We start from the raw sequence: 16,803 nt of genomic DNA, 5'->3' as shown, positions 1-16,803 counted from the left end.
CTCTAATAAAGCACAAGTCCATGTGCTTGGTTATAGGCAGTTATACGTGTATAACTATGTTATATGTCCAGTCCACAAAGGGATGAGGAGAGCTCCTACAAAAGATCTGTGGCAGGAAGAACAGAATGTGGAACAGTGAATGCAATCACTGCTGACTTTATTCACGAGACTTATCTGACCGAAGTAAAAAAAGAATAGTAAAGGCCTCTCTACTATGTAAGAGAACACCATCTGCTGCATAAAAGTAAGATCAATCCTCAGGATGAAGAATGGCTGCATCGATATGATAAAGTTGATAGATAATCTAGAAATTCAAAAAGATTCATTTATCTAATATATAGCACTTGCTTCACTGACTTAAGTTCAGCCCTAAACACCGAACCTTGCCCTGGGGGTTTGTGGGTTTGTTTGTTTGGTTGTTTGTTTTCTCCTTCCTTTCTAAACCAGAATTCCTATTTGGCATTACAAGAAAAAAACAGTAGGGTAGACATTTCTTGCATAAACTGCTATGTTTTTCAACTGGTGAATCTTAGATGAACTTGAGACAGTAATTTCATGGTACGAAAGCTATCAGGGAGCAACAAAGGACAGCTGCACCATAAGCAACAGCAAACTAAGAGCCAAAGGCAGCAACAATATAGACTGGGTAGAGAACTCACCAACAGAGCACGATCCCACAGCACAGGAGCTGGTTGAGCAGAGCAGTGGCAAGTCCTACAGAGTCTCCAGCAGTCATCAGATCAAAGCAGAGTAGAATAAGGCTAGGTCTGCAGTCAAAACAGAAAAATACAAATAATTCAGGAACAGGTCCACATCCAGAACAGCTCAGGAAAGATTCTGAGGCCCCAGGCTAGGGCTTAATGGACCTATGGCCCATGAGTGGGGGCCCAGGTGAGGCTCATCACGATCTAGGTGAGGGCCATTATGGCCTATTAGTGCCCTCCAGGCTCTGAAAAAAACTTATTTTTAATCATCCTTCCACTATTACTCTACTATTTTTTTCTTACTGTGTATATATGTATATATTTGTTTGTAAAACAGTATTTTCCAGAGGTCATGATCAGGTCTCCAACTTAATTGTGCACGCTGTTGTCTGCACCACAGGAAAACACTTCAGTCTAGTGGGAGAATATGCAGTGGTGACTAAAGGAAAGCATGAACAACAGTGGTAGCATGAGATTAACATGAATTTACAGTTATTAAGGGTGTGGTAGAAGTACCCAGAAGCCCGGTTTAAGACGAAGAATTTGGTCTGAGCATTGTGCAAACAGAGTGACCAAAGAGATTTACATGTGTCGTGGCAGATGCACTAATGGCCTGAGTTAGAGCTGCTCCCTGAAAGGCAGGGCTCCTCAGAAATCCCACGTGCTCCTGTTCTCCCCAGAAATGTAGACGCCTAAATTCCAGAGTCATTTGCATTTTGTATTGTCATCTAAGCTTCTAAAATAAAATAAGTATACTGTCTAACAAACTCTGGGCACGTTCTATAAAAAGATATAAAAGTATTAATTAATATGTTATACTAATCTATTCTTCATGTAATTGCACTAGGCAGACTATGTCCTTGAAGGAATGAAGTATTTCTCAGATCCTAAGTCTATTTGTTATGTTTTTCAAGAACTGCTATATGTATCAAAAGTGGTACCTAGATGACTTGGAAGACAATGAAAAAGCTGTGTTTCTGCAGTGCTATATACGCTTGTGAAATATATCTGCTGGATGGAATAGATAGGGTATTTTACTATGAAGCTTACATCTAAAGTAGTTACTGGTGCTCACATTTCAGTACATGCCTCCAGAAAACAACCACCTTAAATTTTTAATTGTCAAGAGAAAGACTAGTGTACTGTTTAATTATTAGTGCCATAAACCAGAGTAATATTTACCTGGCTATAACAGAGCTTAGGAAAATCCACTTATCTCTCTTGCCAGGTGCTACATTTCTCATAGTTATTAAAAAAATGATCAGAAATCGTTATTTCTCAATGGCCTTTGCCCCAATTTGTTTCTCCTGTCCAGCATACTTCCCAATGAAAGTCAGCTTTGAAAATGGAACAACTTCTGCACTTGCTTGTTGGGAAGATAGAAAGAAGTGAGAGCTCTCATCTGCACCCAATCCATGCCATCATGCCAGCACCAAGCCCTGATTCCTCCTCCCTCCAGAGCGAGTCTGGCCCATCCAGCATGCGTTCTCATCAGACCCCAGACATCCTCCAGTTCCTGATTTCAGCAGGAGACCACCCTCTGCTTAGACACAAAATGCCACTGACCGGCTTGCTTTTCCTGTCTTTCACTTTCCATTTGCATTCAGCTCAGGCGTACTCCACGGCCTCAAGCAAGGCCAGTCAGTGTGAGGTGTAGCACACGTGCAGCTCCCTTCAGAGTTAGAAACTGGTGAGAGTCGTCAGAGCGCTCAGGGTCTCTTGGGATGTAGTCACCTGAAGCAAGACTTAAAACTTCCATCCTGCCTCGAGTGAAGATGTTGGGGGTTGGGTTTTTCGGGGGGGGGTTGGGGAGGGGGGTTTTGTTTGTTTGTTTGTTTGTTGTTTGTTTGTTTGTTGTTTTTTTTTTGGGGGGGGGGGGGGTAACTGTGTCATCCCTGCACATATGCACGTTATCTTGAAAAAACAGAGAATTTAGCTACCAAATTCGAAAGGTTTTAAGTACCATTTAACATCCAGTTTAAGACTTTTTCTCCTCTCCTCCTTCCAAAATAATGTATTCTTGATATTTTATTAATAATGCTCTAAAGAGAAACTGCTTTCTGCTCCTGAGTGCTATGATGGATGTGTTCACAACACCTGTTACTGGTCAGTACATGGAAGTCATTTCCCCCTGCCTGTTTCACAGAAATCTGTTCTTTTCTCACAGTCAAATACTCTGCTCCTATTTCTAGTAAATATCTCCTAGATAAGCTTTGAAAAGGTTCTGTAACTAATTAATATCTTTTTTCTTTGTATGTCAATAGGTTAGATTATTGAAGAAAAGGAGGTGGGCAAGAAAGTAAAATTGAAGCTGCTTACATAGATAGACAGGCAGACAGGCAGACAGATAAAACTTGTCTGGATAGCTCTTCTCACACCAAGAAAAAGTTTGATTTTCTCCGACGCAGAGAGACAGCACTAAATCTATGCCCCACCGAAACACTAGTCCTTCAGTTAAGGCCAACGGAGGACTTCTGTGACCCACAACTGTATGTTTTCTTCTGCAAAGAACTGAGTTTTCTTCCCAAGCACTCCTGAAGGCTTCTGGATTGCTCATTTGCACTAAGAAAGTACTTTAAAATGTCTGCATTTACCTCCTACTCTGGATATTAATTTATTAGCAGAAATATTCACTGAAATAACTTTCTGTAAGTAATTAGGGGGGAAAAATCAGAGGAAGTAATTTTATAATTTCTACAGTTTATTAGTCCTCTCCAAATATGGTTCCTACTGCATTGTGTTCATCCAACCAGAGAACAGAAGCATATAAGAGACTAAAACGTTCAAAGAGATTGATGCAATCAAGGAAAACCCACAAAGAACTTACCATGCTTCTGTTCACCAGAGTTGAATTTGAATATGCTGAAAATCACGTGTAAGGTATAGCACATACCAAAATGTATTTTAATGCCATTACATTCTGTTATCGAGGTGATAAGCATAACATGATTTATATAGAGGGAATAGTGTAAGAAGTTTACTATATTTATATACTATATATAAGAAATGTATATTTATAGTATAGTATAAGAAAATGAAAGAAGCAAGACATCGAATAGTGTAGTCATACCATATGACCAAAGAGTAACTGAGAATCAACTGGTGGAAATAATTTAATAAACGAGAACTTTCACATTTCAGTACTATAATTACTTCACTGAAAACCCCAGAAGGTGAAGGTCAACACATAGATCAGATTCTCTTAATTTCTTTTACAGAACTACTGGGGAAAAGGCATAAGACTGTATTTTCAATGCCACAGTTTTGCACATGTAAAATAAAATAAAATTAATGAAGGTGGAGAAAATACACTGAAACATCCAAAATAACTTGGAATGTGATAGATCAGGAAGACTATCAGAATGACTGAAATGAAGAAAAGTTTTTGAAGAGCAATAGAATAGAGTTTGTAAATCCCTTTCCACTTAACCAAAGCTCCAGCTAAAACCAACTGGCCTACTCTCAGGAGCAGATAATAGCTGGGGCCTGTAGGTGCCACGCCAGGGTCAATGCCACGTTTTCCCTGGACTTTCACAAGGATTCTGTCCCTCGTTTGATGTGTGCTGTGCTGAGAGTTTAGCTTTGCTGAAAAGTACTGATAATAAAGTTGACAATACTTTGAGGTGCCATAGAAAGGCAAAGAGGAACATACTGGATTCAGAAAAGCTACATCCAAAATGCCAAGGAAAACTGACAGACCTCACCAAACTTACACCAACATGGACAAGCCAGGGATTAACGCTCTTTGAAAAGGTCTCTGTTCATTTGTCAAGCCACTTCCAGAGCTTGTTTCTCACCATCTTCACATGCCCAGATTAAATGCCATTTATGAAAATGTCCATGAGAGGAGAAATTCCTTCTAATTCCATTTTTGTTGTAAATGGTTGCAAAACAATTTGATGTGCAAGAGTCAAAGGAGGGATTGTTGCCAAGCTTTTGAAATCAGGTACATTTTCTTTGAGGGACATTTGTCTGAGGGACAAACAAGGGACAATTTCATCATACAAGAACTGGCAAAAAAAAAAAAAAAAAGACAGTAAATGGTTTTCAATTACCTATCTTCATGAAAAAAACAAAGACAGAAAAGCACATGTGAAATAATAACACTACCTTTCAAAAGCCTTGTTTCACCCTTTCTAGATGAAAATAAAAATAGAATAGAATAATCAAAAGTAAATAATTAAAAGTAAATAATTAAAATAAAATACCTGAAAAACACAGAGATATGAAATGAGTTCATGATGTTGCAGCCCCAGTTAGGAAAAGCTGATCCCAGTAAGACCAGTGGCTTCTTTACCAGAGACTTCCACGTGAAAAGGCTACAGTTCTCAATTACTGATCAAGCAAAGTATTCCGCCATAAACATATGTACTTTATTTCAGTGAGACAAATATGCCTCATTACACACATCCTTTTTCAGCTGAAGCCCAAACTTATCGCTGCTAAATATACAGAGGTGCTGGATCATGGGCTGATATAGATTGTCCTGGAGTTTTCCTATGAGTTTATTTTCCACCACTGGACTAGGTACAAAGAGAGGCAAAGAAAGTCTGTCTGGTTGTGCACCTGGCATACACATTCTTCTATCCATGGAGACAAAGTATCAGAAAGGAAAAAAGGAACATTTTTAAGTGACCCTGACATTTGATACTGATGCAAGAAGGGAAAGGAATGACAGAATTTGAAGCCAAAAGCATGAAGTTTCTTTATATTTCCTATGATTTAGTATCTCTCTCCCCCACATACGGCAGATTCCTTTATAGAAGCCCTTGTATATGGGCCAGCAGTGCTCCAGCAATGTCTCCGATGACACAGTAGAAAGTTTCTAGCCTCAGTATCACTTGCAGCACTGCCTTTCTATTTTATCTCCCATCCTGAAAGACACATGGTTTTGTTTGTTTGTTTGTTTCTGATGGAATAAATCATTGTTCGTATTTTTTATGAATAGAATTTAAAACCTATTTGATGATCAAATGAAATAGAATAGACAGAGAGACAAATTCCTTAGGTTTGTATCAAAGCTGTTGTAAAAGCTGGCTTCCAGCTTTCAGTCAATCTAATTAGATAAAATTATCAGTGACCCTGAAAAAACACTCATAGTATCTGTTTCACCTGATTTGCAAATTATTTTTTTCCTGTAAGAAATAGGAAGATACACGAGCATTGCATGCTTCTGCTTTTAAAGCATTTCATAAACATTACAAGTCAATAATTCACAGCATTGTTGAGAGGCAGTTGGGTACAGTTTGCTCACTTTACAACTATAAAAAGGAGGAAGAGAAACCTGACTTCTGGAAGTTTTTGGTGCATAGGTCTGTATGATTTCACTTGCAGCATGTACCATAAACAGTGAATATTTATGACTGGCACTCATTTGAGTGAACAAGTAAGTGTCTGAATTGTACACTCCGGCATGGTAAATAAAGCATGCAAAACTCACATGCAGTTATTCAATAAGAATTTGGAAAATGAGGCCTTCCCTCCATAGCCTGCCACCCTCGCTGGGGGGCTGTAGAGAGGGCCAGCACTGCACAGACAGACCGCTGGTACTTCAGGGCTCCAGGCCATAATGCCCAAGTCTCACAAGTTGCTCTGGGGTTTGCCACTTCAACCCCGTTATGAGGCCTGCTCAGGCCTGACTGGGAGAAGCCTGAGAGGGTGCTCAGTGTGAGCCCTCAGTAACCCGCCTGCCACTTTATCATCAAAGTGTAACCATCACGAGAAAGTATATAAAAGAGCATATGCTGCTTTACAGCCCTCCACAAATTTCAAGAGAAAAACTCCTGCAGACTTCAAGAGGCTTCAGATCCAGCCCACAGTGGGATAACTTCTCTCTTTTTCAAGAGACTTGAAATATCAAATATCGTCTGAGCACTCAGGCGCGAGCCTGCTCTCAGGAAGCGCCTACAGACTTCAGACTCCAGGCTGCAGCGACCGCTGCGGGCACCGCAATGCACCCAGGAGGGGCCCCGCGGCCGCAGGGAGCCCCGGAGGGCTGGGCTACCCCCATGGCACCCCTTCCTCTGTGGCCCGTGAAAGCGCCCCGTGGCCCGGCGCGCCCACAGCCGAGCTGAGAACCCAGAGCAGCTGCACGCCCCTCTGACCGGCGCTTGCAGAACAACCCTTGGCAGCCCTCTGACGTGCTGGGAGTGCGCTTCGTACCTCAGCAGCCTTAGAGGTGAGCACAGTGCTGTCTGTGTACCTTAATCCTGAGGTATCGGTGTTTAGCCATGCTGTTAAGCTCCTGCTTTGCTGAGAGAACAGCGTACACCTTCAGCAGAACAGCCACAACCTGGGGCTTGTCTCCAGCCCGAGGACGGGGGCAATAAAGTGATTCTGTCTGACAAAGCCTCCAGCAGAGGTTCGCGCCTGCTGTCACTCAGGGCGCTGAATCCCAGGCACATTCTCAAGCCTCCTTTAAGGAATTAATGCTTGCTTGCTTTGCCATCCAAAGACTGTTTACAGAAGCCAAAACAACTGTGCTTGCTGTCCACTGTGCAAAGAGGTGATGACATCAGGAAGACAGGTCACAAGTCTGAGTTTATAGTCATTACACTTACATTGGTATGGCTTTTCATCCACTCAGTATGATCTTATGACCCTACAACTTTACAACCTTCCACTCTCTGGGCTTCATAGCACCTCTCCATTCCAGGTTAATCATTTCTCTGCCATTATCTGCCAAGAGTTCTTATCTCTTTTGCTGTCACTTTATAACAGGGTCCTCTTATCAAGCTGTACAAAAACACGTGACGGGGCCAAACCTATCACAAGTTCCAATTCTTCTGATTAGAGACTATCATGAAATGGGATACATGGTTTACAGCAGGTCACTAATGCTGGAAAAAGTACAGAGTCCACCGAAAGACACGCTTGTTACTTTCTGAATTCTTGGATAATTTTTTTGTTGTTGTTCATCACGCCGACTTTCACTGAAGGTTATTATAGCCTGGGTCTCAAGGCCAGAAAAGTTTACAGGCTGCACCTCTTCTGTACTCAATGCTGTACACCTTGCACCCAAGGGTACTGTATATTTACACTTAATAATGTCTTCTAGTTCTCACACGGCCATCATACAGGAATCTATAAAACATGGACTTACATCAGTCGGTAAGTAACAGTTTTCTGTTTTGATGACTCTGCGTACATATATTAAACTTGAGGCTGCCCAAACTGAAAAAAAAAACATTATGATTGGGCAAGGAAACAAAACTGACTAATTTACACGTGGTTTTAGGCTAATGAGAACTTTATGATACAATGTAAAAACGTAAGAAAGCAGCTGATGACTGGGTGAATGATTTTTTTCTCCAGAGATGTGATTAGCAAATATATCATTGGATAATGGGTAGCATTTTTAATATATTACAATTGCTAATAACTATGAAATCGTGTGTGTAAACATTTGTGAAAAGCACAAATTTATCAACAGATTTAAATTGCTCCTGTCCTGACTGTTCTTGTTGAATAAAACCTCAGGAATGTTTTCATGCTTTTTTCTGTAAGCAATATGGATGTTAAATGCAGATGCCTTTTAATATCTAAAACCACAGGTATATATTCATTCAGTGGGGGTGGGCTGGATGGTGAAAGTTGGTTAATGCTTTAGTGCTGAGAAGAAGCGAATGCTTTCAGCAGCACATGGAAGAGCACCCGCTCTCCGTTGGGAAAGCAGGTGGGCGCGGGTTGCTCTGGTTGCCGGCACGAGGAGCGTTGCACCCCGTGCTGCCAGGGCTGCAGCATCTGCAGCTGAGCCCCAGCGGCGCCAGAGGTGGCGTGCCAAAGGAGACTGCTCCTGCACGGAGCAGGGGGCTCCTCGGCCTGTACAAGCCCGCCCAGCCACGCTGCAGGTCCCACCACCCGTCGTTTTGCAAGGCTGTGCCTGGCACAGTGGTTTATGGCAAGGATGAAAGAAGGGAGCTTTGGCCCGGGTGTGGGCACCTGGGCTCGCTCTCCTCCTCTTGCCCCCGTAGTGCGTCATCGCATGCAGGCGAGGCACTCGCCCTGATGCTGGGTGTGATACGGGCACCTCGCCATCAAGGGAGGCTCTGGGGCTGTGGGGATGGAGGGCGCAGCAACAGCTGCAGGAAATAGCCTCAAATCTCGCTGGAACCTGATCTTGATCTCCTGGGTGGAACTGCTGCTTATCCCAACGAAGGGGAGGGTGTCTATGGAAGGGCTCCCACCTGGGACCTGGCTGTGCCCCAGACAGCCAGACCCCAGGAGCTCCCTTCTCACTCCCTCCTCCTGTCCCACACCTCCTGCACAAGGACCATGTCCAACACCACAGCGAGCTTTGCTGGGCTGAGAGTGAATGGCAGGAGAATAACACCCCATGGACTGCACCGCCAGGCCCACAACCACCCACCCTCTGGCTGGCAGTGTGCTGGGGTGGGATCCCGGTGCCTCTCCTCGTAGGGAGCCACGTGGTCCCGCTGGCAGTACCATCAGGTAACCCATCCGCAACACCTGGAGAGGGGGAAATAGGACACTCCTCTCCATCATATTTGACCAGCTAAATGTCATTTTCATAGTCTCCAAAAGACTGGCAGGCCTGGGTTCTCTAAACCATGTGGATATGAGGGACAAATTGGTAGAAGACATAAATTTTCAGAGCACTGTTGTCATCATACCTCCAAAACACGCTCACATGTGTGCTGTATTGCAGAAATACCAGATCAGATTCATTAAGCATGGCTCAGGAAAAGCAGGTCTAAATCCTGTGAAACTCTGAAATCGTGTGTCCTGGGTCCGGGGAGGGTTCTGCTCGTGTGTGTCACCGCACAGCCAGAGGTCATGGTGGCATCCCTGAAAACACCCTACTCGGCGTGTGTAACCTGGCCACCACATACTTCTCAGGGTTAAATGTGACCAGCACCACTCTGTGGGCTTCTGCTTGAGGGTGGGGGGACCAGGTAGGAAGGAGCTGGATCCTACTCTTATTTGCTCTTGGAGAGTAAGAAGCTGTCCTTCCAGGGTATAAGCACAACCTGCACCAGGGCCAGGTGTTCTTAAGGGTAAATCCCACCTCAGACTTTCACTTTTGTCCAGTCCTTCCCAACTCCTCCCTCGTTTTTTCCCCTCCAAGCCGAGGCAGCTCAGGAGGGGCCCTGGCAAGGCCTCCGCAGCCCCAGCCCCTCGTGCCCAGGCTGGAAGGTGCCTTGGTGGGGGCACCCCCAACACCAGCATGGGGCCAGTGGGTGCACCCACCTGGCATGGCTTTGTCTGCGGTATGAATGAGTGAATGAATGAATCCAGCCCCCATGAACGCAAATCGGGCTCCTCCACTGAGTAAAACGGGGCTGGAGCTGCCCCTCGGAGAGCGAACACAGCCAGCCTGGAGCTGGAGTGTGAGTAGGCACTAAGCTTTGCCGACACCTGCTTGTAGACTTCTGGTCAAATAGCCAAAAAGGCATCTGGAATCCACACTATCTTAGCAGTACATCCTATCTGCCAGATGTTGATCGTCATAGGGACTTCTGAAAATGTTTATGGAAGTGCCACGATTTTTTCCTCTACCAGATTCCTGTGCAACACAAAGCTACTCGACTAGTTTTATTTTTCCTCTAATCAGCCGATTCTCTTACTGGCTTTAGGGATACTGTGCAACTTTTATAAGCACTAGCTATGATTATTTAACAGAAATAACTGCTTCGTTAACTTGAAAAAAATGGTTATAGAGCAGGAAAAATAATCTACTTGCAGTTTCTTACTGTGAGGCTTTTCATCTTGTATAATGCTTACTGCCATCTTAATTTTAATTTATGTCCTCGGGCAGTTTACAGTATTATAATATAATTAGTGCTCTTGAGTTTGGCAAGGATTATTTTTCTGTATTATTATTATTAGAGTGCATATATAATGCAGTTTCTTATAACTAGCAGACAGCAAAGATTTCCTTCAAAAGTTTGGAGGAGGATTTTGGCCAGCGGTGGTGTGGGCACTTCCCCAGGAGTGATCAGTTTGGGGCTGCCCGTGTGAGGGCTGCAAGACCCAGACCACAGGCAGTTTATGACAGGGACATTTTGACGCTAGTTTTGACTTTTAGGCAATTTTCTTCTCCTTAAAAACTTCTCCCATCGTTATACTGCAAACGAGCGATTTACAGAATTGGCAGTATTTACACCCAATTTTTTCCAGTTAGTCTAAATACCCGAATGCATGAGGCAAAATATCAAGGATGGTGCCTGTGGTCTCCAGAGGAAAACCTCCAACGCTGCCAAAACGCCACAAGCCACTCGTCCGTGCGGGTAATTTAAAGGTCAGCTCTCAGGCTGCCTTTATATAAGGTGAAAGGGAAGAATTATCTGCAGCAAGAGTTGTGCTCGGCTGCAGTGTGGAGAAAAACGTGCCGGCTTCGCATGCCATGTGATTATTAATGCATAGAGTTTACTCACATACTACCCGAGTACATCATATATATTGCATAGCTAATGTATGCATCATTAGATATTAATATATATTAATAGATTCTTACACATACTGAACAGACATGCTTACGTGCACAATCCTTATCAAGATTCTCAGTATAAACTATGCTATTTTATCTTTCCATGGTTCGTTTCATGGTTATACACTCACGAGTGGAGAAATCTTGTGTGATACATATATATGAGCTGAGATATGTTCAGGATAAAGATCAGCTATTAAATTACTTTTTTTTAAAATAAAGTTTTCCAAGTTTCAAACCACAATTAATATTTGTGAGAGCGAGGGAAGAAGCAGCCCTAAACATTTTTTTTTTCCACCGGCAGATCAAGGTCAGTTGCCTGAGCAAAAAAAAAAGAAAAGAAATTTCATTTTTAAGCCTGCCTGCACAGGACAGAAATCAATTATCTCTCCAGGCAGCGGGTTGTGGGGACGCAGCGCAGCGCAGGGGCCGCTCGGGAGGGCAGCGCTGCTCCTCCGCTCCGCACCGCCCCGCACCGCCCCGCACCGCTCCGCACCGGGGCTGCGGCTCGGCTCCGGGCGGGTGGGACCCGGCGCTCGTCCTCTGCGAGGTTTTCCCCTTCGCACCGCCAGCGGCAACAGGTCCAGGCAGTGCTGGGCTAGGACGCGCGTTCCCTACGGTGGCAGGCGTGCGGTGGTCGTTAAAAAAAGAGAAAATCTAGCAGCCTGTGAATCCCGGGGTGCCTTCCTGCCTAAAGGCCGCCGCGTAGCGAAGGCTGCCGGTGCTACCGGCCCGGGGAAGCCTCCGGCCTCCCTCCGCTGCCTCCCGGCCCCGGGGCAGGCTCCTTGCCTCGGCCCTCGCCCCCCGCGTCCCCGCCGGGCAGGAGCACGCACCGGGGCAGCGGCGGCAGACGGCGGCAGGACGCGGGGAGGGCTTACACCACCTCACACCACCTCGCCGGTGACTCACTGAGCAATAAAAGCGGGGCAATCACGAAGATGCTTTACCACCCACTTGGCCCGACTCGCTCCTCGCTCTGGAGTATCCCGGAGCTTTGCATCACCCCTTGGTGCCAGGTGTTTAGAAGGCAGCGGCGCATTCCAGCGTGCGGCGGTAAGCTCGGCCGGGCTTTAAAAATAGCTGCTCAGTCAATAATTGACTGTTTGGAAATGTTCTCTGCTTCGGACCAGGGAGGATCGACTTCTCCGTAAGGCAGCAGTGAATGATTCGCAGCAGAAAAATTGCAACAGGCTTTGGAAAGTGATCCTCTGTGGTGTGCGTTTTACTACAGAAAGTATTTCAGCCCGAAGCACCCGCTCTGTTTCGCTGACAGCGGATCAAAAACATTGCAGAAAAAATAAAGTATGTTTTTGTGGGTTGTTTTTTCCAGTTCTCTAGAAGGGACAGATTATTTTCTAAAGCCTGAGTCGGAGGCACTAACAACCTCCACCCAAATGAATCCCTAGGAATTAAACACAACATTTCCTCGGCAAAGTCAGGAGAAGAGCCCGTTGGCTATGGGATTTGGAAAGGTTCAAGGAACCCTCCCCTTTGTAGCGTAGGGGTGATCTGTTTGTGACAAGGAAGCAAGGGAGGGGTGAAGACACGGGGAGAGAGAGAAAGAGGAGGAGGAGAGGAGGAGGAGTGGAGAGTAGAGGAGAGGAGAGGAGAGGAGAGGAGAGGAGAGGAGAGGAGAGGAGAGGAGAGGAGAGGAGTGGAGAGGAGAGGAGAGGAGAGGAGAGGAGAGGAGAGGAGAGGAGAGGAGAGGAGAGGAGAAGGAAAGGAAAGGAAAAAGGAAAGGAAAGGAAAGGAAAGGAAAGGAAAGGAAAGGAAAGGAAAGGAAAGGAAAGGAAAGGAAAGGAAAGGAAAGGAAAGGAAAGGAAAGGAAAGGAAAGGAAAGGAAAGGAAAGGAAAGGAAAGGAAAGGAAAGGAAAGGAAAGGAAAGGAAAGGAAAGGAAAGGAGAACAGACCCTGTGATAAATGCGTATCCCCTGGTATAAACAGTCTCGTAAAGTTGGGCGGGAGGGGTGTGTGAGATGCTGCCGCACACGCATTACAAACGCCGCAGCTGCAGAGGGCTCCTGCGCACGCCGCCCGCTGTCCCCCGCTGCCTGCTCCGGGGCATTTCCCCGGGGCTGGGGCGGTGTGTGGGGCCGTGTGTGGGGCCGTGTGTGGGGCCGTGTGTGGGGCCGTGTGTGGGGCAGGCGGTGTGCCGGGGCAGGTTGGCTGAAGCCACTGGTTTCAGGGAGCGATTGCTCAGCTTGACTCTGGGGCTGCACATGTGAGCGCTCAGTGGGAGAGGACGGGGGAGAGGATGCAGATTTCTCTCCTTAAAGACTTCCCTGTGAGTCTGTTTGATTGGCGTCGCATTTAGACTTCCCAACAGAAACTTTCCAGTCTTTCATTCATTTCTTTCATTGTTTCTGCGAAGTTCGTCTTGAACGCTCCCGCCAAAAAGCTCTCGCTGGAGTTTGCTTGCTGGGAAGGTAAATGAAACCTTCTTCGGGGCACTTCCCTGCACGGAGGTAGTAAGGGAGCGTGCTGTTTGGTGCTCATCGAGCAGATCCTCAGAGATGGAAATGTCCCCGCTTAGGGGAAAATTTGCCCGGGTTGTGTGGCCTCTTTGAAGCTGTAAGAAATAGGAGCCTGCCTTCAAATAGCATCACACAGAACCCTCTGCCTTGAAAACAGAGAGGTGGAAGCAGCTTCAGATTATTTAAAATTAGACGGCGTTTTTTTAATGTAAATGTACATACATTTAAATAGGGAAGTATAAAATATTCCAGGTCTTGATCCTTGTACTAATCAAGGCTGCTGGAGGCTCCCCGAGCCATCATCTTTTATAATTATAATTACACGCGTCAATCAAGACCTTCAGGCAAAGTCAGAACAAGGCAGGCAAACTCAGGAGAGAAATCACATTAAAAAAAAAAAAAAAAGTTTGGAGAACTTAGTAAGGAATGGAGAAGCGATTAGAAGAAAGGGTAATTAAGGTTGCTCAAGGCAATCGTGAGAGCTGGAACTCCATGTTAAATTAAATGTAGCCACAAGGGACCAGGTATCATTTATAATGTGTACTGCCCTAAACTGTTACTTCGGAGGAACGTGGATGTGTAATAACCACTCCAAAGTATTTTCATCTATGGCGATAGCTCGCGGAGCAGCTTTGCAATGTACACTTTGAACGGGCTCCAAAGCCTTCCCGGAGGAATGACACTGAGCCCACGGGGGGGAGCGAAGCGCTCGGGGACGGGGGCTAGGGCCGGACCCGAGGGGGTGGCCGGGGAGAGCCCCTCCGCCGGGGCACAGGCGGCCGTCTCGTCCCGTCCCGTCCCCTCCCGTCCCGCTCCGGCGGCTCCCTTCTGCCCTGTCCGGGCTCGGGGTTTTCTTCTCCTCCGGCTTTCTCCCGAAACGCGGGTGCCGTTCCCGGAGCAGAAGTCCCGGGGCGCCTCCATGCAGCGGGGCCAGCAGGGAAAGGAGCACCTGGTTCCCCGACGGCGCCCCGCCGCTGCGCGGTAGGCAGACCTGCCGAGGCCTGCCGGCGAGCCCGCGGGGCCGTGCTCCGACGGCTCCTCTCCCGCGGGGACGCTCAGCCCCCCGGGCTGCCGGGAGCGGGCGCGGGCGGTGCGGGGAGAGCGGGGGTCGCAGCCCGCACACCTGGGAGCGGCTTCCCCAGGGCCCAGGCGGGGGCTCAGCCCCACCTGCTTCGGCCCGGAGACGAGGGCGTCCCGGCTCTCCCTGCGGACGGCTCGCGGCCTCAGCCCTCAGCCGGCCGGTCCCGCAGCTCGCCACGTTGCCCCGCTAAAACTCGTTGGAGGCGAACCGCTAGGATGTGAAATTGTAAGCGGAGAAACAGAGCTGGTACAGAGCGAGGCTGCCCGGCACCGAGGGGAACGGGAGAAGGGAAGGATCCCGAGAGGTCCCAGCCTCTCTGCGCGTTGGGTCCATCCCCGAACTGCTAAACCCTGCGCGGAGAGGGAAAAGAAAGCGAGAAAATCGATTTCAGCGCTGCCGGGGCAGGGCTGGCTCGGGATGTGCGCTGCTTTAGACGAAGCTCTCTTCTCCCGCTCGGTGGCTGCGGGAGGTTCAAAGCGCGAGGACCGCGGCGCGCCCGGGCCCGTGGCCGCAGGTGGCCGGTCCCCCCCCGCGCCCCATCTTTCGATCGCCTCCAGTGCTCAGCAAGTCAGCACCGGGGGCAGCTTTCACCCAGTCCGCCCCAATCGATGGGAAACGGGGCACCCGCGTTGCGGGCAGTGCCGCGCCTCGCCTCGCCTCCGGTCGGAAGCGCTTCTCAGCGCCGAAGGTTTTCACCTCGGAGCGCACACAACGGCGCTGAGCGCACGGAAGCAGCGCGGGCGGCAGAAGGTGCAGAAGCCGCTCAGCCCGCCCCGGTGGGCCCCGGCGGGAGGGCAGCGGGGGCGGGCGGGGGGTCCGGCCGGGGTCACCGGGCAGCCCGGGCCCCCCGGCCCACCCCGTGCCGCGGGGCCCCCCGGCTCTCGCCGCCCAGGCACGAAACGAGCGGTTCGGGACAGCTCGGCAAGCAGTGCCGGCCGGGGAAGGGAGGCACGGCTCCGCCAGGGCACTGGGTTTTGCGCAAACGGTGCACCGGCACATTTCGCAAGAAGTTTTAGGGAAGGGAGCCCCGAAAAGCCAGACTAGGTAGGGCGAGCTCAAGCGCGGCTCCTGCCCGCTTATTCCAGGGCTGCGCGGCCGCAAGGGCCGAGGGTCCCCGAGCGCAGGTTCCCGCTGCCCCCCGCCCGCAGGGAAGGCGAGCGCCGGGGGTCCCGCAGCCGCCGCCGGCCCCGGGGAGCTGTCGAGGGGCTGCCCGGGGCAGGGAGGCGCAGCCGGGCTGGTGCCCGGGGGGGCTCCGCTGGGGCTGTGGGGGTGGCCGCAGCCCCGGCCCAACCAGCGGGCGGGGGGCGAGTGGTCTCTGCTCGCGCGTGTGTGTGTGCGTGGGAGGGTGTTGCTCATCGCGGCCCTGCCTTCCTGACTGCGAGGGCGGTGTCAGCGCCCCCCTTCGCCGGAGCCCCCCGCGCCCCGCAGCCCCCGGGCTCCGGGAGCGCCTCCCCGCGGGCCAGGGGCTGGAGGTCCTGACTCGGCACCTCCGCACTTGTGGCGGGGGGAAGAGGGGGGAGGAGGAGGAGGAGGGAGGAAGGGAGGAGGGGGACGGGGGTGGGAACCCTGTCCAGCAGCACCAGCGGCGGCAGAGCGCTCCCGTGCACTGTGCCGCTCCGCATGGATCGGGGAGCCGGGCTGCCGCCGCGCTGAGCCCCGAGCGGAGCCGCTGCGGGCTCCCGGGGTCGCCCCTTCCTCTCCTGCGCCCCCCGGCCTTCCTCCTCCTCCTCTCCTCTCCGCCGCCTGCAGCCCGACCACCGCAGCCGCGGGCACCCGGCGGCGCTTCCCGGCGGCCGGGGCCGCTCGGTGCTCCCGCGGCAGCAGGGCAAGGGCTGGCGTGGAGCAGAGGGAGGAAAGAGGAGGAGGAGGAAGAGGAGGAGGAGGAGGAGGCAGCGGCCGCCGAGCGCCCCTTGGTCCAGCTAAATCTGTGCTGCCGTGTCCAGGTGCTGGTGTCGCGGACGGTCACGGAGCCCCCAGCCCGGCCCGCAGCCGCCTTGTCATGCTGCCCAAAGTGGAGACGGAGGCCCTGGGACTCGCCCGGTCGAATGGGGAACAGGGGCAGATGCCGGAAAACATGCAAGGTAAGAGGGGAGA

General features: G+C 49.5%; 1 protein-coding gene across 1 annotated transcript in view; it reads left to right on the top strand.

Moving 5' to 3' along the window:
- The first annotated feature begins 16,076 nt into the window (after positions 1-16,076).
- The window catches only part of NR5A2 (nuclear receptor subfamily 5 group A member 2), an 81,892-nt gene continuing 81,165 nt past the window's right edge, over positions 16,077-16,803 (top strand). The window contains exon 1 of the mRNA XM_040566206.1: positions 16,077-16,790. Coding sequence (XP_040422140.1) covers positions 16,709-16,790 — 82 coding nt within the window. The 5' untranslated portion in view covers positions 16,077-16,708. The remainder of the gene's footprint in view (positions 16,791-16,803) is intronic.

Source organism: Cygnus olor, chromosome 8, assembly GCF_009769625.2.
Source record: "Cygnus olor isolate bCygOlo1 chromosome 8, bCygOlo1.pri.v2, whole genome shotgun sequence".
Classification (NCBI taxonomy): domain Eukaryota; kingdom Metazoa; phylum Chordata; class Aves; order Anseriformes; family Anatidae; genus Cygnus; species Cygnus olor.
Note: the sequence above shows the minus strand (reverse complement) of the source record. Positions and strands in the feature narration are given on the sequence as shown.